The sequence below is a fragment of the Nasonia vitripennis genome (genome assembly GCF_009193385.2).
Source record: "Nasonia vitripennis strain AsymCx chromosome 1 unlocalized genomic scaffold, Nvit_psr_1.1 chr1_random0004, whole genome shotgun sequence".
Taxonomy (NCBI): domain Eukaryota; kingdom Metazoa; phylum Arthropoda; class Insecta; order Hymenoptera; family Pteromalidae; genus Nasonia; species Nasonia vitripennis.
The window spans coordinates 1,516,430-1,544,084 of record NW_022279590.1 but is presented as its reverse complement, the minus strand read 5'-3'; the positions used below and the strand labels follow the sequence as shown (position 1 = coordinate 1,544,084).

At 36.0% G+C, this 27,655-nt stretch overlaps 1 protein-coding gene across 13 annotated transcripts in view; it reads left to right on the top strand.

The window, feature by feature from the left end:
- The window catches only part of LOC100678622 (dentin sialophosphoprotein), an 860,138-nt gene that overhangs the window by 517,553 nt on the left and 314,930 nt on the right, over positions 1-27,655 (top strand). For 9 of the 13 annotated variants that reach the window (XM_031933206.2, XM_032601289.1, XM_032601285.1 and 6 more), the window contains one exon: positions 18,911-19,123. The exons of the other annotated variants lie outside the window; for them this stretch is intronic. In XM_031933206.2, coding sequence (XP_031789066.1) covers positions 18,911-19,123 — 213 coding nt within the window. The remainder of the gene's footprint in view (positions 1-18,910; positions 19,124-27,655) is intronic. 13 annotated transcript variants of the gene reach the window in all.

Below are 27,655 nucleotides of genomic sequence, written 5' to 3'. Positions count from 1 at the left end.
ATTGTAGCGTCGTGTGTAGAGACGTGCGAAATTCTCACACTCAGGTAATTTAGTGCGCGCGAGCGAAATTTCACCGCAAAGCCGCCATCTTGGTTACGAAGCGGCTCTGATTCCGAGAACTGTGTGTGCGAATCGCAACAGTTCATCGACGTGTCAGGCATACGTTGCGTCAACGAATAGATTCAGTAAATCTATATATTTTTTTTTTAGAGTGCGTAATTAACACAAGCGTGTGTTCTTCTTTTAGTTTCATAAGGCTTAGGGCACGTCAGGCCTCTCACTTGCAGACACGTTGCTTCCTTCTCCCGGACGTTGGTTCACGCAGAAGGAACAACAATCATCTCTAGTTGAGAGAGTCCTCTTACACACGCCGCAAGGTCAACTCAGCGCCGCGGCATATACAGGTTACAAACTTTAATTCCATAATTTTACGTTTCCTATCTAGGAACTTTGTGATTTCAATCATTTTCCTCTTTTATCAAATAAACAAACGACGATAATAAATAAATTCAAGCAACAGGCTCCCTCGCAAACTGTCGCTGTTGCTTCCTCCTCCCGGACGTTGGTTCACACAGGAGGGACAACACGTCTTTTCCGAGAGCCACGTCGTTTGGCAACGCAGCGTAGCGTTAGCCTTTGCATTTGCACCTAGCAATAAGTTAATTGAGTTGGCGGTTGAACAAGTCTTTGCCTTGCTAATGTATGTACCTTCGAGTACACTTTAGTCTATTAATAATTTTGTACGGCTTGTTTCAACGTAGAGTTAGACTGGTCGTTGCACCCCACCGTTTATGAGCGATAACGAGTCTAGCTTACAATTAAGGTCGGGCAAGCTAGTCCCCAAGACTTTCCTTCCTATTTCGCGTAATTCAAGGTCACTCAGAAGACCCGGGAAAATGTCGTTATTCCACTCTCCAGTCAAGACAACGAATACAAGTACCAGCAACGAGAGCACTCAGGATGCCACCACGAGCGACAGCCAACCAAGTATCTCTCCATCGCTCACCACCCACGTTAATTCGGGTTCATTACCGAGCACTTCGTCAAACACGATTTTTGACTACGTAGAGGTAACAAATATGGCAACCGGCTTTGGCCAGCAACCCAACGGTACGGCAAACGCCTTTCAAGATGGCTTTCGCCAACCACCTGGTACCATAGCGGGAGGCTTTGACTTCAGTGGAGTGAGCCAGCGATCAAATTTTCCAACTTCAACTTCGTACTTCTGGCCCTCAAGCACCACTAGCACCATTACCAACTACACTGGTGCCACCAACAAAAACAGGCCCTCAGACGGCCAGCGACGAGCACCTAATGCCGACCAAATCCTGGAATCGATCGACCAGAAGATTGACAGCAAGATGGATGAATTTAAAAGGTACATGGAGGAATGCTTCGCCTCGTGGTCGCAGAAGCAACCCACGAATCACGTCATTGAAAACAAGGCTGTAATGACAACGACCTTGACCTTCGCAAGCTCGTCACTGGCAACGACAACAACTGCTAGCACTACCTGCTATAGTTTTTCCAGCTGGACGCCCAACGTCTTCGGCAACATTCCCTCAACTGGTCACACCTTTCAGCCTGACCTGCCTTTTGCTTCACGGAGCAATTCAGGAGCAGACTTCCAACAACGAAATCAGTCTCAAGGAAACTCCATGTTTGGACAGCCACACTGCCTTCCAACGGCACCAAGCACCAAGCATCTACAATTCTGGAACTTCCACAAACATGATCCTCAAGGATGGTTCAATCAATTGGAAGATCTGTTCTCGAAGCCAAATTCAACTTCGTCGGCACACGCTTGAGTCAAGACATTCATCACGAGCTCCAGTACAAGATGAACACTCTTGTTAGAGGCTGCAAATATGAGGAACTAAAAAAAATTCTCACGGATAAATATGCTGAGACTCCGGAGCAACAATTTTCAAAGCAGCTTTTCAAAGGTCTGGAAATTGGTTGTAAGCGACCATCAGACTTCCTCGCTGAACTGCTCAGCCTAGCGCAGGACCGAGTGCCCAGAGATACAGTAATTTCGCTCTGGAAAAGCCGTCTTCCAGCACAAATACGACTAATGGTTTGGAACTACAACGAAGAAGCAGAACTTGTCAAAAGCGCAGATATGGCCTTCGACATCCTTCAACAGTCACACAACATTAGTGCTTTGAAGGACAATAACCAGCCTGCCGCCTACCCGGTCGACAAGTTCGAACAACTATTAGCTGCACTTCAGAAGACAATCAATCCTGAACAGCAAGGTCGTTCTAGGCCAAACAAGCGTCACAACAGGTCTCGTACTAATTCAAAGAATAGACGCGATTCGACCTCGGGCAGATCAAAATCCAAGCCGCGCTATTCCAACAACACAAACTTTTGCACCTTCCATCGGAAATTTGGCAAGTAAGCGCGTAATTGTCAGCTGCCGTGTGCTTGGAAACGTGGCCCCGGTCAGGAATACAAGATAAGGCAGCCAAAAGAAACGGACAAACAGGAAAACTAAAGAATCCTGCTGTCGAGGAGACTGACAGCCGGTCCAACCTCACCGCATGTCTCCACGTGAGAGACAATCTCTCAAATGAAGTCTTCCTGATAGACACCGGCGCGGACATTTCCGTAGTCCCCAAGCCAGACAATTGGCAAGGTAAGCCAGCTGACCTTAAGCTCTATGCGGTCAATGTCTCTACTATCAACATTTATGGCGACAAACGTCGCGAGTTGGACGTTGGCCTACCATACAAAATCGCTTGGAACTTCACCATAGCGGATGTTCCGCATTCAATCATAGGAGCCGATCTCCTGAACCATCTTCTGCCAGATCTCAAGCTCAAGAGACTGGTAGATGGAAATCAGTTTATGCACGCTCCCGCTTTCGTCAAGTCAGTGCAGCCAGTGCAAATTTCCTTTTTGGCTCCGAACCATAAATACGCACACATCGTGAACAAATATCCCCAAGTCTGCCCTGACCAGTTCAGAACGGTCAAGAAAAGGGGAGTTTTTCACCACATTGTCACCAAGGGCCAGCCTGTCTCGCAGCGAGCCCGTCCTCTCGCTCCAGCGAAGCTCAAGGCAGCAAAGAAGGAATTTCGAAAATGGTGCGAGCTGGGCATCTGCCGGCCTTCCAACAGTGCATGGGCCAGTCCACTTCACATGGCGCCGAAGAAAAACAACCAATGGCGTCCTTGCGGCGACTTTCGCAAATTAAATCTAATCACAGTCCCGGATCGTTACCCGATTCTGCACATGCATGATTGCATGACCTTCTGCCACGGCAAGAAGATTTTCTCGGCCCTAGACCTACGCCAAGCCTACCATCAAATCTCGGTAGCACCAGAAGATGTGCCCAAGACGGCAATAATTACACCTTTTGGACTTTATGAATTCCTAGTTATGACTTTTGGCTTTCGAAATGCCTCACAAACCTTCCAGCATTATATTCACTCGGCGTTGGGAGACCTAGACTTTGTCTTCGTCTACTTAGACGACATCCTTATCGCTTCCACGTCTGAAGAAGAGCACCAGAAGCACTTAGATATAGTGCTCAATCGCCTCAACGAGTACGAGCTGCAGGTAAACCTGGAGAAATGCAGTCTCGGGGTTTCAGAACTCGTTTTCCTGGGTCACCTCATCACGCCTAACGGTTTCAAACCTAACCCAGAGAAAGTTAAGGCGATTCAAGAATTTCCATTACCACGGACCATCGAAGAATTAAGAAGATTCTTAGGTCTTGTGAACAGCTATAGGTGTTTACTCGCGCACGCTGCCGAGACACAACGCCCTCTTAATGAATTCTTGAAAGGTGCCAAGAAGAAAGACAAACGCCCAGTTCCCTGGACTCCGGAAGCTGAGGATGCTTTCCGCAAATGCAAAGAGGATCGCATCAACTTAGCTTTCACAGCTTTTCCCAGTGAAAACGCTGAACTGCGCCTCATCACAGATGCTTCCGATACCGCAATGGGAGCGGCCCTCGAGCAACGCTCGGATGATGCCTGGCAACCCTTGGCATTCTTCTCGCAGAAGTTCTCTCCTGCGCAAATGAAATACGCCACTTATGACAGGGAACTAACGGCCATTTATGAAGCAATTCGTTACTTCCATCACTACCTTGAAGGAGCAGAATTTAAAATTCATACGGATCACCAGCCTTTGATCTACGCTCTTCAGCAGAGCCACGACAAAATGCCAGCAATTCGCTCACGCAGATTGTCATATATCGCCCAGTATAACACGGAGATTCTTTATCTCCCAGGGGAGGAGAATGACGTTGCTGACGCACTGTCAAGAATCAACGCTTTCACATCTCCTGCATTTTTCAACTGGAGCGATCCTGAACTCTTGGCTGATCCACAAGTCAGGGAAGTCCTCGCTAACATCAACGCTTTCAAGCTGCCAACACTGTTCGACGCCAAACAACTCAGCGAGGAACAGGGAAAGGACGAAGAGCTAAAAAAAATTCTGCAAACGCCGGACCACCCCTTAAAGCTGCGCAAACTTACGTGGGGATCCGCGCACGCAGCATTTTACTGCGACATCTACGAGGACGTCATTCGTCCATACCTTCCCAAGAAATTGAGAAAGGAAGTTTTTAACAACTTTCACTCACCCTCGCATCCTGGAGTCAAAGTCACAACCCGACTCATCCACCAGCAGTATGTGTGGCCGAACATGAGTCGCGACATCGCCTCTTGGTGCAAAGCGTGCACAGCATGTCAGCAATCTAAAGTGACCAAACACAATAAGTTTCTGCCCAGGCATTTCATTGCTCCAGATGCTAGATTCGATCACGTACATTTGGATCTCGTAGGCCCCTTCACCCACAGCAACGGCTACACGCATCTCCTCACCATCATCGATCGCTACACGAGATGGCCAGAGGCAATACCAATTACTGATACCACTGCGGCTACGGTAGCTCGTGCTTTTCATGACAACTGGATCTGTCGTTACGGTTCACCCACGACGATCACTACAGATCAGGGTGCCCAGTTCGAATCCAAATTGTTTTCAGAATTATTATCGATCCTAGGAATCAACAGGATCAGAACCTCGTCGTATCATCCTCCTTCCAAAGGCATGGTGGAGCGTCTCCACCGAGACATCAAGTCAGCTCTCATGTGCCACGGAGACAACCAAAACTGGGTTCGTTTACTGCCCACAGTCATGCTTGGACTACGCACGCGCATCCGTTTAGACAGCGATGCTAGTCCAGCTGATTTAGTTTTCGGCAAGTCAATGAGGATTCCCGGTGATTTCTCTCCCTTCACCAACGAAGAGCCGAACGTTCGTGTCTTCTACAACGAATTTCGCGATTACATGAGACAACTGAGACCAGTTCCAGTTAATCACAAGACAGCTACCAAGCCATTCACACATCAAGGTTTAGATACCTGTACACACGTCTGGTTACAGGAAAAACCTATTAAACCTGCATTGACGCGGCCCTATACTGGCCCTCACAAAATAATTTCTCGCAACCTAGCGAGCCACACCTTTAACATAGATAAGGATGGCACTGTCAAAACAGTCAACATTGAACGGGTGAAGCCCACGTCCATCCTGCAAGATGATCCCGACGGCACTAAGGAAAATACCACTCCTGAACCGATCAGGATTCCTTCACCGACGGATATTAACCGCGTCCAACCAGCAGACGACACACGTCCAGCACCCCTCACCACTGATCCGGTGGATCACCCTATTCCTTCCCCACAACCTCATACACCCAAACGTACGAAGTTCGTGCCGAACATTTTAAAAAGGAATAGGCATTCGGACTCGATTCTGTTACAAAACGAGACTTCTAAGAAACGAATCTCTTTCGCTCGTAAACCTCAAGTCAGAACGTTCGTTTCAGAAACTCAACCAAAGAACAAATTAGATTTAGTATACATTGTTAACACGTTACGAGAAATTTTCTTACGTTAGTCAAGCTCATTTGCGCTGGGGTGTAGCGACTAAGTCCTCTCACGCTCTTTACTTATTTAATTTATCTAATAATCATTATTTAAACGTCTAGTCATGGACAAGGTCAGAGAAGCTCGAACACAGCTGCAGGCATACAGAAATGCCTCTTCCGATGAGCAGCTGCGTGCGGATTGCTTTCGAGTTGACTTAGACCTCGAGCAATTCGAAGTCTTCCTTCAGCAAGCCCTCGAGCATCGCGAAACACGAGCACTCACCACGAGATACGCGAGTTCGTCAAATTTTCCGGTCATCCAAGATGCTCAAGTTCCTCAATTGTTCGTTAACAACAAACCCGTATTGCGACTTTTCCTGCGTGACATCCTGTATCGCGTTACTAGGAAAAAGCTCTACGAATGCTTGTCCGTCGCGGTCATTTCTTGCAAGTTGCTGTCATCCTCATGCGCTATTCAGATGAAATCTTGTAAAAAAGAACTGACCTTCACAGATCCTAGAGGCAGAGTCTCATACATCAAAACGAGACCCGATCAATTCACTCAGCAAGAACCTTTACCGAGCACTCAGCCCGCATTCAACAAATTAACGCTTCTTCAAACGCTTAGCTCACTATCTTACTTACAATAATTTCCTAAATCTTTACACAGCTTGCCATGATGACCCCCAATTCCATGGTATAGCACTTCCATTCGACTCTTGTTACGATCGGTACTCTCATCCCAGTGGTCTGAATAGAATGCTTGAGGATGTCAATAACTTCAAATTCACTAGTATTTCATTCAATACTTCCGTCAATATAATAGAAATTCCGTTTATTAACAAATTGTTATGCCGCTGCGTCAGCCACAGGCCCATTCCCGACAAGTATCTTCGTCTGCGCGAAATGGACCTATCAGCTGTCACTGTGTCTAAGAAAACTTTCGACTTACTCTCGAACAGTTTTGCAATAAACAAACTCACGTTGGGCAGCACTCCAGGTGGGTGCGACGAATTTCTAACAATAACCAACTTAGAATCACTGAACTTTGTAAATAACAAAAATTTATCGCTTAAGTTTTTAACCAGAGAAAAATGCAGTTCTCTGCGTTCTCTATCGTTTAACAACTGCCAAGAAGTGCCTATCGAACGTCTGTTCGACTTCGTAAAAAAACAATACACACCTTGCAGAATTAAATTTCTCAGATTCTCAAGGTAGAAAGAGACACACAGTCGATCTTATTATGTCAATTTTCTCACCGTCCAATGTCACTGAAGCATTTAACTTCAATTATTCAGCTTGTAAAGTATTCCATACTGAGATCATTCCTCGAGTAGTATTCTTGCGTACGAATGCTCTCAGGACACTCAATCTCGAAAACAACGACTATTTCAAAGGTTTTGTTACAGACATCATAGGCAATGCGCCAAACCTAGTCGAGTTGAACTTATTAGGATTGGACTTCAATTATCCGTTACTTCTTTCAAATTTACCTCAATTACGGTCGATCCGGATAAATTACAACTACCATATTGTAAATGCACTCATCAGTGCTGGTCCTAAACAAACCTTTGAAGTACTCATAAACAATACGTGGGGAAAGAAAAGAACTCGAGTAATCAACCTAGCTAACTTAGCTGGAGTGATTCACGCCTGCGAACAAATAGATTTTAAGTTTGTTAACTGTCGAATCAATGTTCCGACGCACGTTCGCCAAGATCTCGCTACACACGGCGTTAGTCTACGAGCGTTAGACAATACTGTCTCTTTACTAAAGACTTTGTAAATACTTTAAGTTCATATTAATAAGTTCATACCGCGAGTTGTTACCATTAGAATTTACACGTTCGTTATATTGTAATCTCAGATTCTAATATCTTTAGTTTTAATCATAACTTCTGTAAACGCTCTCCAGCTACTGACACTTCGCAATCACAAAAAATGTTGTAATCTCTCTCCGTCATAATTTCATCGATCAAAATAATAAAAATACTTTTCAGTTTTTTTTTCCTTTTTTGGGGGGGGGAGTACTGTAGGTGCCCCACGTTAGGTGGCAGCACCTCCCGACTGCAGAGAGAGAGAGAGAGAGAGAGAGAGAGAGAGAGAGAGAGAGAGAGAGAGAGAGAGCAGCCATGCTGCGAGCGAGCGCCGACGCCGAGCAGAGTTCCGCAGACCACGGTACGAGTCGGTTGAGCTGGAGAGAGAGAGAGAGGAGAGAATAAAGTGATTATTCAAGAGAAGAGTGTCCAGTCTCTAGCCCAGCCTAGACGTCCTCTTTCCACATAAATATGGATATATGGATCTAACTATAAACCATGAAACATGGGAGCAAACAATATGGATATAACTATAAACCATGAAACATGGGAGCAAACAATATGGATATAACTATAAACCATGAAACATGTGTGTAGAAGTACGGCCCGCTACACGCAAAAAAGAAGAGGGAAAAGGAACAGCTTAAACATGGGTTTGTATATCTATATATATAACGAACAGGAACAGAAACATGGAAGTGCTCGCTGTTCCTCATATCTATAGATAGACTAACCCATGTTGAAGCAGTTTCTGTTAACTGTTGGTTTTGCGTGTAACGGGACTAGAATACTAGAAAATATATATTTGTTTGATGATGTTTGTTTGATCGTGATAATTTTATATTATTATTTAAAATTTTTGAAAATGAAGAAGACATATTTATTTGATGAAAATGCAAAGTTGACAGATTATGTTGTAAGAAAGTTAAGAAAGATAAATAAAAGTCAGGTAGAAGTATGTATAATTTATGTTATTATCAATAATTATATATTTGTGTGCATGATACATGTCTGGATATAAAGTTCTACAAATGTTCTAGAATTTTATAAAAGTTTGCAATACAAAATGCAACTTAGTACATGTTGAAAATTTTATTTCCAGCAACCAAGTAATTCTGATTCAAAGCAAGATATAGAAGAAAAACCCTGTGATGCTTGTCCTTCTATTGTACGTACATAACCATAAAGTTTCCAATTAATACGCTCTGTTAAAAATATTTCCATTAAATTTTATGTAAAGATTTTGAACGGTTACATATAAAGTTTCATACAAATAAAATTTCATTGATAATTTTACGTAGGGTTTTATAATTTTATTGTTTCATGTGAAATTTAATTAATTATTATAAGAGTTCAAAATCGTTACATAAAATTGGATGTACAATTTTATGTAAATATTTTTAACAGGGCAGTTAAGTTGGAACAATTGTCTATATAATTTCTAACCATTGCTGGTTTTATTTAAGGAACCTTTATTTCAACATGAAGATAAAGATCAAGTGTTATTATCAAACGATGATAATATTAATACAATGCGGTATCCTAGTCTAGAGTCTAATTCAGAGGACAATGATTATAATGATACGATTGATAATCTTAGTGATTATCAACAGATTCACGTTAATGAACCAGAGTCTTAATCTAAATGATCAAATTGATCCCGGGTTCACTGGTCTTCAGATGGACACATCCGATGTGAGTAAATAATAAATAGAAATAAATAGATAAAAGTGCTCAAAAGTTTTTCGCATTTTAACATATTCAAAAACAATTTTTTTTATTGTTTGTACTTTTATAATTCATTAGCTTTTTACCTATAATGATCTAAACATTATTATTTTAGATTCAATGTAATGAACATGTGATTTCATTCAATGAAGACATTTTTAGTGACAGTGATAATGATTTATTAGACGTTAAAAATCAAAAATAAAAATGTCATTCCTTTGAGGACTTAAAAAATACAGAAGGTTTTTTTGAGCCTCTCAATGCAACTGTTAATAGAAGTAAAGCTGAATTGCTACTGATGGCATTAAAATATTCGGTTGCTGAACAATTGTCTTTTACAGGCATGGTAAATTTTATGAGGTTTGTTAATCTGAGTGAAAGCAAAATTTTACCCTCAACTCATTATTATTTAAATGAAATTTTTAACATTAAGAGTGATACTACATTTCACTGTATGTGTACAGAATATTTAGTTACATTCACAGAATTAAAGTCGTATGTAAATTGTTCCAATTGCAAAAAAATAATTGACGTATTCAACATATTGGAAATATTATTAAAGTGCATGAACTAAATAAAATTAGTGATATTTACGACGGCAAATGTTATAGAAAATTTAGAAATAATTTGAAACTAAAAGATAACACCGGCACACAAAATAAAAAAAGATGTCTGTTCAAAAAATCAGACCCATGTATCCTTATGTTTTTCGAGTCGCTGAATTCGAATCCGGTGTCAGTTTGGCCCTATCACGTCAGGGTCAAGGTCAGTTCAAGGTCGAACTGAGAAGAAACGGTTCAAAAAAATTGAAATGCCATATATTTATGTTTTTTTGGTCGCTAAATCCGAATCCGGAGTCAGTTTGACCCGATCACGTCAGGGTCAAGGTCAGTTCGACCATTTTGTTGGTTGGTCAATCATGGCGATTGTTTCCAGTATTTAGGAGAAAAGTTTCCCGCAATAAGTGATGCTAAATTAAAAGAAGGTATTTTTGATGGTCCTCAAATTCGTACTCTATTTGAAGACGAAACATTTATTACAAAAATGAACGACACAGAAAAAGCTGCATGGCAAAGTTTCAAAACTGTTCGTGAGAACTTTTTAGGAAATAAAAAGAGTGAGAACTATCAGGAACTAGTTGCACAAATGTTGGAGAATTTCAAAAATTTGGGTTGCTTGATGCGTTATAAAATGCATTTCTTACATCCCCATCTTGATTACTTTCCTCTTAATCTAGGAGACGTCAGCGAAGAATAGGGAGAACGATTTCATCAAGATATAAGTGTAATGGAGAATCGATACCAAGGAAGATGGAATATCAACATGATGGCAGATTTTTGCTGGACGCTGAAGAGAGACATTAAAACAAATAACAAAAAGAGAAAAAGAAAACCATTGCATAGGTCATTTGAAGAAAAAAGAGTTCGTTACAAGAGAAAAAAGGAGTAAAGAAAGACATCGACAGTTACTAAACTAGTGGGAAAAAAAAAATAAAACGAAAGCAACTTTGCTCTGTACACAAGGAAGATATTAAGTGATCAAATCTCTTGAATAAGACCTTTTACAATTTTTGGTATCTTTTTCCATTTTTGGAAAGTTTTATATAACATTTTTATCGGTTTAAACTGTTTCTTCTCAGTTTGACCTTGAACTAGCCTTGACCCTAACGTGTTGGGCCAGACTGACCCCGGATTCGGATTCAGCGACCAAAAAAACATAAATATATGGTATTTTCATTTTTTAACCGTTTATTCTCAATTTGGCCTCGAACTGACCTTGACCCTGACGTGATCGGGTCAAACTGACCCCGGATTCGGATTTAGCGACCTAAAAAACATACATATATGGCATTTTAATTTTTTTGAACCGTTTCTTCTTAACTTGACTTCCAACTGACCTTGACCCTGACGTGATGGGGCCAAACTGACACCGGATTCGAATTCAGCGACTCGAAAAACATAAGGATACATGGGTCTGATTTTTTGTACAGACATCTTTTTTTATTTTGTGTGCCGGTGTAATGATTTGTTTGTGACTGGGGTATTTAATACGGATGGAGCTCCAGTTATTGAAAGTTCAAATTATTCTATTTGGCCAGTTTATTTTATGCCAAATGAAATACCTGTCCAAAGTAGATTAAATTCACTGATCGTCCTAGGCCTATGGTTTGGCAAAAGTAAGCCTGAAATGAGTGTTTTATTAGAGCAATTTGTAAATATGTTTAATAAACTTTCAATCAACGGTTTCCCATGCACAATAAAAGGAAAGGAATATTGTATTAAACTATTTCCTTTATTAGCATGTGTTGATACAATGGCTCGACCAAGTATGAATGGTACGACATATTTTAATGGATTTTTTGGTTGTGATTGGTGTGAACAACAAGGTTGTCATGAAGAACGTAGCATGAGATACCGTTATTTAGATATACCAGCAAAAGAACGAACAGCAGAAGACACTATTGCATATGCTCAAGAGGCATTAGAAAAATCAAGAGTAATTAAAGGAATAAAATTTGCTTCTCCATTGCTAACACTTTATAATTTTAATATTATTCACGGCTTCTGTCCTGATTATATGCACTGCTACTTGGCTGGAGTAGGTTCACAGTATAAAGAATATTTGATATCTACCTTATCGGATATTGAAATCAAATCAATTGATGATTTAAGGCTAGTATTTAAAGTTTCTCGACAAATAACACGATTAGCAAGACTGTTGGACCTATACTAGGCCTGGTGTAACTTAAATAAATAACACCCATTTTCATATAAAACACTTTATTAATTCGAGCTTACCCTCGAGCTTACTTAACACAAGTAATGAACTATAAATCGAACTAACAAACAAAGGAACTATCTAGATGCAATCGTATCGCGAACGCGTCTTTCTCGCATGAGAGCACACAGAGAAGTGAGCGCCGCCGCCGCAGCCGCGACGTTGACGCTGGCCGTAGTTCGACGGGGAGAGAGGGAAGAACAGTACCATCGTGCTCTCTGCAGTCGCTCGAATTCTGCTCGCTTATTCTCAACAAAGACCTTTAACAGAGCGCAAGTATTGGAATAATCGTGAATGGGAAAACTGGATTTTATATTATAGTATCCCCGTCTTGAGTATTTTTCTAAAAAATACACAATATTTATCGCATTGGTCATGTATAGTTGAAGCTTTGTATATTGGTTTACAAGATAATATCACGTACGAGCAGTTAAATAAAATGAATCATTTGTTGAATAAATTTGTATCAGAAGCTGAAAATTTGTATAATGTGAAAGCAATGACTTACAATACTCACCAGCTTCTACATTTAGCCAAAAGTATCGAGAATTGGGGACCATTATGGGCTCATTCCACATTTGCTTTTGAGTCAGCTAATGGTAAATTGCTCAAGGCTGTACACTCTTCAAAAGGAGTAATTTTACAAATTCTTCGTTACATAAATATTATAAGGACTATTCAACTTTTAGAAGCAGAAGTGTACCCTTGTAATTTTATGATCAAACACTTTTGCGAAAACTTAGTTTCTCCAGCTGTAAAGAAAGCTTTTAATTTTAATTCAACAACTTATTTTGGAAATCCAGATACTCTAGATTCAAATACTTTAGAAAATTTTCATCTTTCGGATAAAACAGTTATTTATCATAAAATAGTTAAGGATGGCTGTTTGTACACATCTTCTGAAAAAAAATTAGGAAACGATCTTGTAATCATTATGCAGAAGTTACAAATAATAGATTCATAGAAATTATGGATTTTTATTAGATGTGGAAAATAGTATAGAATTAGTAAAGTGTTATTTTATTGCTACTCGAAGTAATAAGTACTGTAATAATTTAAAAAAAAATTGTACGAATATCAAAAAAAAAGATGAAATCATTGAATTATCGCAAATATTAAAACCTTCAGTTTATATCAATAATGATAAAATACAGTTTATTATTCCCGTGTCAAATAAAATTCATTATTAGTTTGCACTGGCACGTAGAATTTTCATAGTTGCGCTCATTTCTTATTCATAAATTATTATAAATGTATATATTTTGTATATAAAATTGTATGTCAAAAAATATTATATTTTTAGTAATAAATATAACTCATTATTTATGAAGCATTTTATTACTGAATAATTACAAAAAAAACGTAGATATCACAAATATAATCAATAATATTAAAAAAATTAAAAATATAGTTATAGAAATCATGTTTTAATTAGTTTTACGATGATATATATTATGGAAGTTTTATTGCATGATTATCGCATGATTATCACGTTTTTATCATGCGATTATCACATGATTATTACAAAATAATCACATGAATATCCTGTGAGAAAAATGTCGAAAATCTCACATGATTTATCATATAATAATCACAAAATAAACCTATAATTATCTTATAATTAACATGTGATAATCACAAAAACATTGTATGATAATCATATGATTATCATGGAATTATTATATGATTATCACGTGATGATTTTCAGTAGGGTACAGTTACTCAGAGAAGACGACAATATTCTTTGAGTTCAGCTATAACCGATACTCAATGTTACGAGACATCAACAAAAAAATTAAGAGCTAATGGAAATCACAGTGGGGTAAAGTTGATGGACAAAATTGTTGATCCGGATACTGCATCTGAAATTTTAGAACTAATGAAGAAGCCTGCTGAGCGTTCACGTATGTCTCTTCAAAATGCTGTGAAATTAATTATAAATGGTAACCTGAGTATATACACCTACAAGATATCGAGGAAAATAGCACTTAAATACGGCCATGACTTATATCCTACCTATAAAGAGGTATTAATTTAATTCCATATTATTATTATGATAATAACAATAATAATAATAATAATAATTATTATTATTATTATTATTACTATTAAATATGACGTATATTTCTATGCAAATGGAAAAAAGTTGATTTCACATGCATGTAAAATCAATTTTCTCACGCGCGCAGAATGTTATTTTTTTATACAGAGCCCTATTAAAAGTTTTTTGTCAAAGATCTTGTGTAAGATCGTACATAAGATCTTATCAGAGGTTTGCGACCAAAAACGAAGATAAGATCTTATGTTCATGATAAAAAAAAATTATTTTCATCAAATATTCATTCAAGATCTTACGCAAGATAGTATACAAGACATAATACATTACGTAATACCTTTCCTAATTTCTTACATAAGATCGTATACAAGATCTTACCGCCATAATCAAAAGAAATCTTTTTATTAATAAGCGGGGCAGCGAAGCATTCTTGTGTTTCTGAAAAATAGTCGAGTGACTAGAATTTATGAATTATATTATATTCAGTTGATTTTAATTTAGGCCGCGGATCGTGTGCGGGGTATCGCAATTTATTATTACCAGAAGAAATTTACAAGGTATGTATTTCATACCTGGAAACCTGCAGAGGTAAATAAAATTACCTGTTCGCAGTCTGGTTACAAAGGAAAAGAAAGATACAAACAAAACTTAAAATTAAAACTTAAAACTAAGATATATACATTTGGCATAGCTTCTAATAACAAATTTGTGTATTGCATACAGAAACAATTTTTTTCTTTTATTATTTTTCTAACAGTTGTATCGTATCCAGTCTTTTATGATTTTCTTTTGAGGGTATTTATTTATATTTAATACTTTTAGTCGATTAGGAAGCTCATTATATACATTAATTGCTTTCATATAGCTGTTCTTATTGCTGATTCTCTTATTTGTTTTTGGTATAATAATACTTCTATTCCTAGTAACACTCTCTGATGCTAAGAATTTTTCCTTGAGATCATAGTAGTGTAGTTTAAGAGCTTCGAAAGCAAACAGTTGACCTATATTTAATGGATTGTCTTGTAACAAAAAGTTATTTTTATTGATGATTTTTAAAATTTTGTTTTGTAATTTTTGAACTTGGTCTCGGCTATTCCTATATGCACCGCCCCAAGCAATGATGCCATAAGTTATAATACTATGAAAAAATGCGTAGTAAATCATTCTGAGAGTCTCTATGGGCATTGATTTAGAGATTTTATAAAAAATATAGACTAGGTATTTAGTTTTTCCAACTATATATTGCATGTGGTTATCCCACTTTAGATTACTATCAAAGACAACTCCTAAATATTTAAAGTTCTCCACCCTAGTTATACTTTTATCAAGAATTTTAACATTTATCTGAGCTGGTACGCTTCCAATATTACTTCCAAAAGTCATGCACACTGTTTTTCCTACATTTAAGGACAACTTGTTTACTGCCAGCCACTGGGCAATTACACTTAAGAAATTGTTCATATTTACTTGAGCTTCTATCCAGTCTTTACCTGTAGCTATAATAGCAGTATCATCTGCATAAGAAATTATGGACTCGGGGGGAATCTCCTTTAAGACATCATTAATATACAGAATAAATAGTAGCGGTCCTAATATCGTTCCTTGCGGGACTCCTGTGTTAACTAAAGTTCTATCACTTTCATTACCGTCTATTTTGACTACTTGATATCTATCATTTAGATAGCTGGAAAGGAGATCCAACGCTTGACCCCTGATTCCAATACGATATAATTTGGCCAGTAGTATACTGTGGTCAACAGTATCAAAAGCCTTCGCCAGGTCAAGAAAGGTTATTATCGTAGGCTTACTCTTATCGATATTATTATATAATACATTGGTTAGGTAGTTCAGAGCATCCTTCGTACCAATCCCTCTCATAAAACCAAATTGTTGCTTAGAAATTATATTACTTTTTTCTACAAAATCATTTATTCTATTATACATAATTCGCTCAAGAATTTTTGCAACATTAGATATAAGAGAGATAGGTCGATAATTCGTGATCTTATGTTTTTCGCCTGATTTATAAATCAGCACTACTTCAGCACTCTTTAGAGCATCAGGCCATACCGCTTTTTCAATACACTTATTGAAAATATGGGTCAGAGGACCTGCTATATGATTACATAGTAATTTTAAAGTCTTGGCATTTATCTTATCAAATCCCCCATTTTTCAGTTTTAGCGTATTGATTATACTTATTATTTCAGCCATACTGGTTGGCTTTAAGAAAATCGACATAGGATTCATGTCAGGTAGCCTAAGTTCTGCGTTGACAGGTTTCACGATATTTGCACTTAATTTTCTCCCAATTTCGCAGAAGAAAGTATTCATGTTTTGAGCTATTTCGACTTTGTCTGTAATTTTCCTATCATTAACCTTTATATAATTTATGGCATCATTAGATTTTTTAACTTTACCGATTTTTGTATTTATTATTTCCCATAGTTTTTTTGGGTTGTTGTAATTATTCTGCACTAGATTCAATTCATATTTCATTTTGGCATCGGTAATTACCTTATCCAAGATTTTAGAGTAGGTTTTATACTGTATTTTAAGCTGTTTATTCTGCACATCTAGTTGCCACAAATTATACAAAAATTCTTTGGTTTCACATGATCTTATTATTGCGTCGGTAATCCAGTTTTTTCTACCATTTTGTCTATTAGCCTTTTTTGTTGTTTTTGACAATTCTACGCATTGCTTGATTTCATTTAACAATTTTTCTACAGCCAAGTTTGGATCAGGTATCGAACTAATTTCATCCCAGTTTCTTGAATTAGCGTTATTTATTATTTTTTTGTAGTTTAAGAAAACATACGGTTCTTTAGTTACTGTCTTTAGCTTATTTACAGCTATGATAATCGGGTAATGATCCGTTAGATCATGCTTAAGCTTGTATGTGGCTGTGTTAATATTGTGAGATTTAATGAAAATGTTGTCGATACATGATCCTTTAGCTCTACCGATAGCTGGCTTTGTAATACCAACAAAACCCTGAATAAATCCCTTATCAAGGAAGTTACATAGAAAATCTTGGCTATAATGATTACAGTCTAGCAGGTCAATATTAAAATCACCTATGACTAAGTGATTCTTTACATTTTTTTTATAAATTAAGTACTTATTAAGATCTAGTATAAATTCTGTTTTCGGTATCCCATGTGACCTATACATGGCTGATATTTCAAGACCGCTTTTATCATTTAAGGTTATTCTAGTATTTATTATTTTAATTCTCCCTGCTTCAATGACTTTGGTATTTTGGACTAGATTGCTATTGATAAAAACAAAGACTCCATCATTCCTGTTTATCCTACTTTCGTTATAATAAGTTTTATATTCATAATCTGAACCATTCAGTTGATAGAAATTATAATTAACTTGATCAAAAGCTTCTGAACATATCACAATCGCTGGTTTGATAGCTAAACTTTCTATTAAAATTTTCAGCTTATCAAAATTTGCATTCATACTACGAATGTTTACATGCATGATAAAGTCCTTCTTATTGTTTATAGCTTTGTTAAAATTTTCAATATTACCACATGTCCGTTCTTTTTGCATCGATTCATTTTGAAACCTATCCAAATAATCAAAAATATCCATTTTTACCTATTTCTTGATCTTGTTTTTATCACTCTTGTTGGCTGGTGACAATGCAGAGGATTGCGGTTTTAGATGGTTCAGTGGAATTTGTGGATCACGTCTTGTGATTGGTCTTCTGTTGTGTTCAGTTTCTGGCTTTGTTTTGTTGCGTGGAGTGTCATTTTCCTGTTGTTCACTATCTACGACATTATTAGCCTCTGTGGATACTTTACGCCTGTTTGCCAATTCTATGCTGTGATAGATCGATTCAGTTTCAGGTAGAGTAGGTTTTATCGGGTAATCAATAGAGTCAATATATCTGTCAATTTTCTTTTTCAAGATGCTGCACAAGTTAGAGTCATAAGTATGATGTTTTGTGTCTAACTTTGACTTGTATTTTGTGTTACTATAATGACAGTTAATGCACTTAGCATAATCTTTATCACAATTACACGAATTATGCTTCCCGGAACATTTCAAACACAGAAACTCATTTTGGCATTTCCTGGCACTGTGTCCAAATCTACCGCACTTGAAATACGGGCAAACGTTAACCAAATCATAGGCTTTGCATTGCTGATATCCAACAAAAACTTTGTTATTATTTTCTCTTATATGCTTGTAGATGTCAGCTGGGACTTCCATTATGACCGTACTCAAGCTATTATAATTATTCTTATACATGTGTAGGACTTGTCCTCCCTTTTCAAAATAACTGAAGTTCCTTTCGTTTATGTCCTTTTCAATATCCTTGATGTCCATATTTGCGTGATTATCTATACCTACTATCTTAATTTTCGGGTTGTTGAGTTCATTTTTCATGACATCACATTTGTCCTCTAGTTTTTCCTTTAGTACTGTCTCTGTCAATACCTCACTATTCTCATTAAGACAGCTTATAATGACTTCTATAATGACAGCTTATAATGAATTATTCCTGTAAAGATTGTCTACGATTTTCTGCAGGCTTTTTTTATAAAGGAAAAGTCAAAAGACCTCACTATAGACACTTCATTTTGTTGTTCCTTCATAAAATTATTTAACTTTTAGGTTTGCAATGCTCTTAACGATTCATCGAGTCAAAGATGTTTTGTATGTGATGTCACTATAGGAGAATTCAACGATATTGATAATATGATTGAAAGAAATATAAAATCAGACTCTCTTAAATATGGATTTTCAATCTTACATGTAAACATTCGGTTCATGGAACTAGTCCTTCATATTTCTTATCGTCTGGCATTGGAAGTTCCGGTATGGAGAGTAAGTAATAAAGATAGATAGTTAGATAGATAGATAAATCAATCGTTAAGTGTTTAGATGTAGTATTTCATTTTTTTCTCTTTGTTCTTTTTTATTATATTTCCATAAGGTTCCAAAAGTTTTTGAAGCAGTAACAAATCAAAAGAAAAAAGAGATTCAAGATCAACTTAAAAGTGAATTAAGTATATTGGTAGATGCGCCAACACAGGGATCTGGTAATAACAATAATGGTAATACTGCTAGAAAATTTTTTAATAATATTGACGTTGTGGCTCGAACAACTGGTACAATTTTTATAATTTTATTTCTACCAAAATTTAATTATAATCACTGATTAATTATAATAAAATAAATAATGATTTGTAGGATTCAATGAACACTTGTTATACAGATTTAAAGTTATTTTGGCAGTTATTTCATCAAATTGCTTAGTAAATAATGCAGCATTTGGTGCTTATTGCAAAGAGACGGCATTCAAATACGTAGAGCTCTACAACTGGTATAAAATGCCTACATCAATGCATGTCATCTTAATACATGGCCACGTCATTATGAAATAATTAATTTTACCTATTGGGATGCTTAGTGAAGAAGCCCAAAAAAGTAATCATAAAATGATTAAAAGATTCAGAGATAGATTCTCAAGAAAAGTTTCTCGGTGCGTTAAGAGATTCATTTTTTTTATATATTTCCGATAACTTGTTTGTGCAACTTATGCAATATATTAGTTTTATTGCTCGAAAAAAAAAGAATTTTTTAAGATAATTTTTATATAAAAGAGAGCTCATTTTATTAAATTACCTTTCTAAAGATTTCAAATAAAAAAAAATTTTGCAAATTTGTTCAAATCAGATAATTTTATATCCATTACTATTATTTCAGGGTTGCAACAAACACGGATATGTTTTGTCGCTTATTTGTAAATTCCGATCCTTATCTTTCGCTAATAGACATCGAAGAAAACAAGAAAAAAGCTCAATGAGTCAGGAGATGAAAAATCTGTTATTATATTATACAGAGTCAGCAGATGATGACAACACAGACTATTCAGACACTGAATAAAATTATTTTAATTTCGGTGTAAATATGTACTTGTAATTGTGTACGTGTAAATAAATACTTGGGCTCACCATCGATGCAAGACTTAGTTTTAAACAGCATTTTGAGAGAGCGAGCAATAAAGCAGCAAGAGTTGGGGCTGCTCTATCACGATTGATGTTAGATGTAGGAATGCGATCTCAGAAGCGAAGGTTACTCTTAGACAGTGTAACCACATCGATTATGCTATACGGAGCCCCAATATGGGCAGATGCGATGCGAGTGAAATCGTATGCACGAAAGTTGACTACTGTGTATAAGCGAAGTGCACTTAACAAGGAAAGGTACCCAACCCGAACTCACCGATTTTGATGATTTTCATATATGTTGTAGAACATAAAAAAATAAGAGACACGTATTTTTTTTTATCGGCTAATTTTCACTTTTAAGGGGTAAAAACCTCCCCTAAAGTTAACCCCCAAAAAGCGTTTTTTTTAAATATCTCGGCTTAAAATTAATATTTTTCAATGAAACAAATTGGAGGTTATTTCTTACAAAAAGAGCAAGTATTTCATGGTGATTTGAAGAGTAAGAGTAGCATCCCCTATTTTTTAGGGGTTGAAAACATATATTTTTTGGCATAATTTTATAATAAAAATGTTTAAACCGACTAAAAAAAATTGGAAAAAATGTTTAAACATCCTTAATAACAAAATTTAGTTGACGTCTTTCGGTGTTTTCATAAATATTACCCCTAAGGGGGTAAACCACCCCTAACACAAAATAACTGTAAATATGTAATTCAATACATAATATTTCGTAGAAAGTTTGTATATAGAGGTTTTCGAGGTCGCTCTTTGCAAATCTGATATCAGATTTTGAAAATTCAAAATGGCGGAACCAATGTGGTGGACGAAAATGTCGAAAAAAAATTTTAACTTTCATAAAAACTTGTTATAAATGTGTTATCTTTGTAGCCTGTACATGTGAACTAAAGAGCCTTAAACCCTAAACCCCTAAAGAACAAATAGGCTAAATGGTTGTGCTTTTTAACCAAACCACCTCAAATTCCTAAATTTGTAAACAAGAAAATTCTGTGTGTGAAGCAGTTTTATAATTTCCGTAGAAATTGTTATCAGAATGTTATTGAAATTCCTTTATTGTAAATTCAACTTATAATGTATTTTTGTTTATAATATTAGAGTATAATAATAATCTACAATCTTTTATCTTTTGCCATAGTGCATTTTTTGTATTGAGCATAAAATATATTATTTTACGATGTTTTTACAATAATGGTAGTCCTCATAAAAGTGTTTAAAGCACAATGCTTTTTTGCACCAACCACATCGTACAATTGCAATGTTTGTGCACCCTTCTATTTCACAATGTGTTGCACAAGACTTTCCAAAACTGAAATCTATAGGATTATCAAATTTATCTGGTTTTTCATTGACGTAACCGCTTTTATACCAGGAATATTTAAACGAATCTATATATCTCGGTGAAGACAGTTGGTTGTGAACCAATGATTTAAGTTTAATTATATTATTTCTCACATGTAAATTCATATCATGATCCATTAACATTACATTATCAGAAAATGTTCGGACAAAGTTTTTCCAAATACGGAATCCATAGACATCAAGTGGTTGTATTTTTCCTGTGGTTCCAGTTGGAATTTTTTTATGTTAATAATTTTATTTTGTGGCATTGTTTCTTCTATAACTTTGTCACAATGACCACTCCAAGAATCAAGTAATAGTATTGAGTGATGGCCTACATAGAGATAAAATATTTTTTCCAACCAGATTTTGAAGTGATCTGCAATTAAACGACTTACTAATTAACTGATCAACGATATTACAATGTAAAAATTGTTATTAGTTCCCTTACTTGTTGTTAATTTTCCAGATTTGGATGCTTCCACGTACACGTTTTCTGGTCGTAATATGTTTTGTTCTACAATAGGGCCAAATTTGCCACTTGGTTCCTTTAAAACAAGAAATAGCGGTGACAACAGTTGTCCAGTAGCTGATATTAGTGGCTGTATAGTATAACTATGCGTTGTTGCTGAAATTGACTGTACCAGACATTGCACTTGCTTTTCTCCTTCTACTGCTAATGTTCTTCCAGAATGCATTTCTAGCTGAAATCCGCTCTGATCTGTATTATACAAATTTTCGAGTCCAATCCTTGGTATACACGATTTAACGTCATCGATAAATGCTTCAGCTTTAGCCGTAAGTTCTACACTACTTTCTAGTGTTTTTCTTGTTATGAACTTATTTATTTTCCTAGAAACTATTCGGTGTGCTTGCTTAAATTTGAGTAACCAATGTTTAGAAGCTTTGAATCTAATATCATCAAAACCAATTTCTTTTTTAGCTTGTAAGGCCCATCGAATTATATCTTCATCATGGATAATTGAACCACTGTCGAGAGCTGCTTGAAAATTATCCAGGGTATACTGACAAATTTGTGCTACTTTTTCTCTATACGTGCCACCTTTATTAATTGAATGAGCCCAACGACGTAGCTGACTAATAGATGATACTTTTTTGAATCTGTTTTGCACTGTTTTGAGACTTAAATTTTTCTTCGTTTTGCTACTTCTCCAAAATTCTACAGCTCTTTTTTTGTATTCAAAATCCAGTTCTTCATTATCTGCTGTACATTGATTTGTTGGTGCTATATCCGGATCAGGAAAATGATGTTGCACTTCATCTTCAATTATTTCCGCATTATGGTCTTTATACTCTTCTTGAAAATCCAAAGAGTCATCAGTAATCATTTCTACATCGTTGAAATCATGTGTTGCATCTATTAAAATTTCTTTTATTTTTTCGGCCAACTCTGTTTCGTGATAATTCGTGACACTATCTGGTATGTTTAACGCTTGAAAGTATGCTAATAATAAGTTTAGAACGTTTAACGGATTAATTTTCATTTTTCAATCTAAAATGAAAACAAGCGGTAAAATTTATACAAGCTGTGTTTTTGCATGTAAGGCACGACTGCCACATTTCTACCAGAATAAAACGAGTGAATGTAAATTGAATCAAATCATTAATTTATGCATTGGAGAAGAATTCTCGTTCCACTTTGTGATGTTCGGAAAACTCTATTTTTGGTTTTATTCAACTTTTATTCACTTTGAAATTGAATAATGTAAATCTATATAAAATCACTAAAGAAAATTTTCTACAACTGTATGATACCACTGACAAACAAAAAGACGTACTATTCGTACTTTCCGGCATCGATCTAGAATACCCACAAAACTCACTCACTGCCTAAAAAATAACACAGGCAGCTGAGGTAAACACTCGATGAAAACAATCTAAGAAAAGAACATACTGATTCGCACATATTGTCAACAACTTTTATGAGTGAAAGACATTTATCTGTGGAATTATCATTGAATGTACGATAACATTCATTAAACTAATGAATGCATATAAAATTCCCTTTCAATAACAACGTGTTCTTTATTTGCAAATGAAGTTCGAGTATTAATATTCTTTTATGTATTTTTGCCAATAACAAAAATTATCATAGTAATATAATAATAATAATAAGAAGAAGAAGAATAAGCATAATTGCAATAGCAATAATAACAGTAATACTGATAATAGCAATGATAATGAAAAATAATAATAATAATTATAATAATATTTATTATTAAATTTAGATTTTTTGATAAATTCATTAAATCATATCAAATAGTATTATTATGGAATTCCAGACTGTAAATATTTTACTATAGATACAATAATCATTACTTCGAGAATTCATCTAAAAAACGTTTGGCTTACGAAATAATTGTAACAATGAAAAACTCCCAAGTTTGACAACATTAAATTTTATTACAAAACGCAAAAGAGTTTGATAAACTAATTTTATTAACCTATGTTTTTTCATTTGCAAAAAAGTGTGGACTTTTTGAATTTATAAAATTATATAATTATGCAATTTATGAAATACTTTATAATTTATGAAATTACTTTTGAAATTATGCTAATTTATAAAAGCAGAAAAATAAATAATCTTTGATTGAAACATAAAACGAGACGTTATTTGTTACATACAAAATGATAGAATAAAATATCGGTAATATGTCTATACTCGTGTCTACGGTAAAGCATAGGCCTTCGGCTTGTCTGGAGGTTAGGGGTTTGGAGTCGTTTGGTTAAAATGCACAACCATTTAGCCTATTTGTTCTTTAGGGGTTTAGGGTTTAAGGCTCTTTAGTTCACATGTACAGGCTACAAAGATCACACATTTGTAAACAAGTTTTTTTGAAAGTTAAAATTTTTTTTCGATATTTCCGTCCACCATATTGGATCCGCCATTTTGAATTTTCAAAATCTGGTAACAGATTTGTAATCAGCGACCTCGAAAACCTCTATATACAAACTTTCTACGAAATATTATGTATTGAATTACATATTTACAGTTATTTTGTGTTAGGGGTGGTTTACCCCCTTAGGGGTAATATTTATGAAAACACCGAAAGACGTCAACTAAATTTTGTTATTAAGGATGTTTAAACATTTTTTCCAATTTTTTTTAGTCGGTTTAAACATTTTTATTATAAAATTATGCCAAAAAATATGTTTTCAACCCCTAAAAAATAGGGGATGCTACCCTTACTCTTCAAATCACCATGAAATACTTTCTCTTTTTGTAAGAAATAACCTTCAATTTGTTTCATTGAAAAATATTAATTTTAAGCCGAGATATTTAAAAAAAACGCTTTTTGGGGGTTAACTTTAGGGGAGGTTTTTACCCCTTAAAAGTGAAAATTAGCCGATAAAAAAAAATACGTGTCTCTTATTTTTTTTATGTTCTACAACATATATGAAAATCATCAAAATCGGTGAGTTCGGGTTGGGTACCTTTCCTTGTAAGAGTGGCGTCCGCTTCCCGTACGGTATCGGACAATGCTGCCTGCATTATAGCAGATATGCCACCCATTGACCTCTTAGAGTTGGAAAGAAAGGACGTATTCGAATCTAGGAGACGATCGAGTGATAAAAGCCAGTAGGAGATCTGGGATGCCGCAAGAAGGAAGACGATGGCTGAATAGCAAACAAGATCGGACGCTAGTAGCAAAGGTCGTTGGACTCATCGCCTTATATCAAGGATAGAATACTGGATTGGAAGAAGACATGAAAAAGTTAACTACTACCTCACGCAGTTTTTGACTGGGCACGGATGATTCCGGGCGTACTTGCATCGGTTTAAACTAGAAGACGATCCGAACTGCCAAATATGTTCGGATGCAACAGAGGATGACGAAGAGGCTGAGTATGTAGAGCTTAAACACACAAGAGCAGTCAAAACCTCTATAGATCTAGACATGCTTACCTCAAAAGAGGAGGTACTAGAAGCACTACAGAAGGAAATTGGCGAAGAGAATATCATAGAAGTCTCTACGATAAGATCTCTGCGAAAGACGTATGGTGACACGCAGTTTGCAGTGATACGGGTACCAGCTCAGATAGCGGCTAAGATCACGAAGCTACAGAAGATCAGAATAGGATGGGTCAACTGTAGGATCCGGGTGGCTAACCGCAAAAACGAGTTACTTAGGTGTTATAAATGTCTAGGTTTTGGCCATATCGGTAAAAGCTGCACAGTAACTGAAGACAGAAGTAAGCTTTGCTTTAATTGTGGAAAAGATGGGCACAAAGCAAAGGAGTGTAAAAACCAATCCAAGTCCGCGTTTAAGTCACGCCTATCCGTGACCTAAACAGTCCTTTATCGCGCCGTGCTTTATCAGTACAGGACTGTTTATGTCACGGATAGTTGTGACATAGCGGACTTAGGGCAGGCAGATGCTATAAAATAGTATACGATACTTGAGACTTAAATCGACCCATTATTACACGGCGTGTAAATCTATGCTATCTACACGCCGTGTAATAATGGGCCGTTTAAGTCATATGTATCGTAATATACTATTATAGCACTGCGTGACCTAAACCCACACTAATGTCACACTTATCTGTTACCGAAAAAGCTCTTTATCACACTGTGCTATATAATAAGCTGTTGCAAACTCTAAAAAGACCTAAAATCAGTATTTTTATTTATACGAATAAAGAAGTGCTATAACATCCCGAAAGACCAGTGGATGATAAAGAAAATCATTCTGAAATTTGAGGTTAGTTTTCGAAACCTCAAGATGGCATCCAAGCACGCTTTACGCGCGTTTTAGAATATAATTTGAAATTTTAAGATTTAATTTAATAGACGCTGGAAAAAATAACTAAAAAGAACTTACTAAAAATTACACCGGCACACAAAGAAAAATAAGTGGGGAGTACTTTTGACTAGATCCATATATCCCTATGTATTTTGACGCGCTGAGTCCGAATTCGGTGTCCGTTTTGCCCGTACAACCCAAAAATTTTGAGTAAATAGCGAAAAACCGTGAAAAATCGCTGAAAATCGCATTTATAGACGTTGGTAAATGTTAGAAAGATGTCTTATGAGTGTATTATACCTGATTTCAGTGTATTTTGACGCGCTGAATCCGAATTCGGTGTCTGTTTTTCCCGTACGCCCCCAGAATTTTGGGTAAATAGCGAAAACCCGTGAAAAACCGTGAAAACCCGTGAAAACCCGTGAAAAATCGCATTTATAGACGTTGGTAAATGTTAGAAAGTTTTCTTGTGAGTGTATTATACATGATTTTAGTTTATTTTAATGTGCCTAATACCAGCCTATAACCGCCAAGGCTGTTTCTTCAGTGTTGTCCATGCTTGTAATAAAATTGGCATCTTCAAAAAGTCGGCGAATTTGTGGACCATCAAAAAAACCCTCTTTCAACTTAGCATCACTTATTACGGGAAACTTTTTTTGCAAGTACCGAAAACAGTCTTTCTCTTTATCCGTAAGTGTGTTAAAGATTTACTAACTAACAGCAGGTGCCTCACTCGCTGACGCTCGATCGGTTGTATATCGATGACGATCGTGTGTGCGTGCGTGTGTGAGTGTATATATACACACACACACACATATATATATATATATATATATATATATATATATATATATATATATATAGTGTATATTTCATAAATACATTTTGTAGTATTTGAATTTTTAATTACAGCTAATTGGACACTTTCAAAATATTGTAAAATTATATTTTGAAACTTATTAAGGGGACAAATATATCTTTAATTCTCAAAAATGTATCTAGATTTTTAAACTATAATTGTTTTGCATTATTTTAATATAGATGTTCGCTTGAAAGTTTATACAATCAGAGCCGACTAATATACAGCAAATTATTATTTTTGTGCAATTAAAAAAACGTTGAGATCTGGGCTTGTACCGATTTTTCAGTTTATAGATTAAACATTATATGACTGTTTTTTTGTGAGTTGAAGTATTTAAGTAGAAATCATCTTATATTATGAAATATTGATAAATGCATGAGCTAAAAATAATACAATTTCCTACAACAGCTGCAGCATT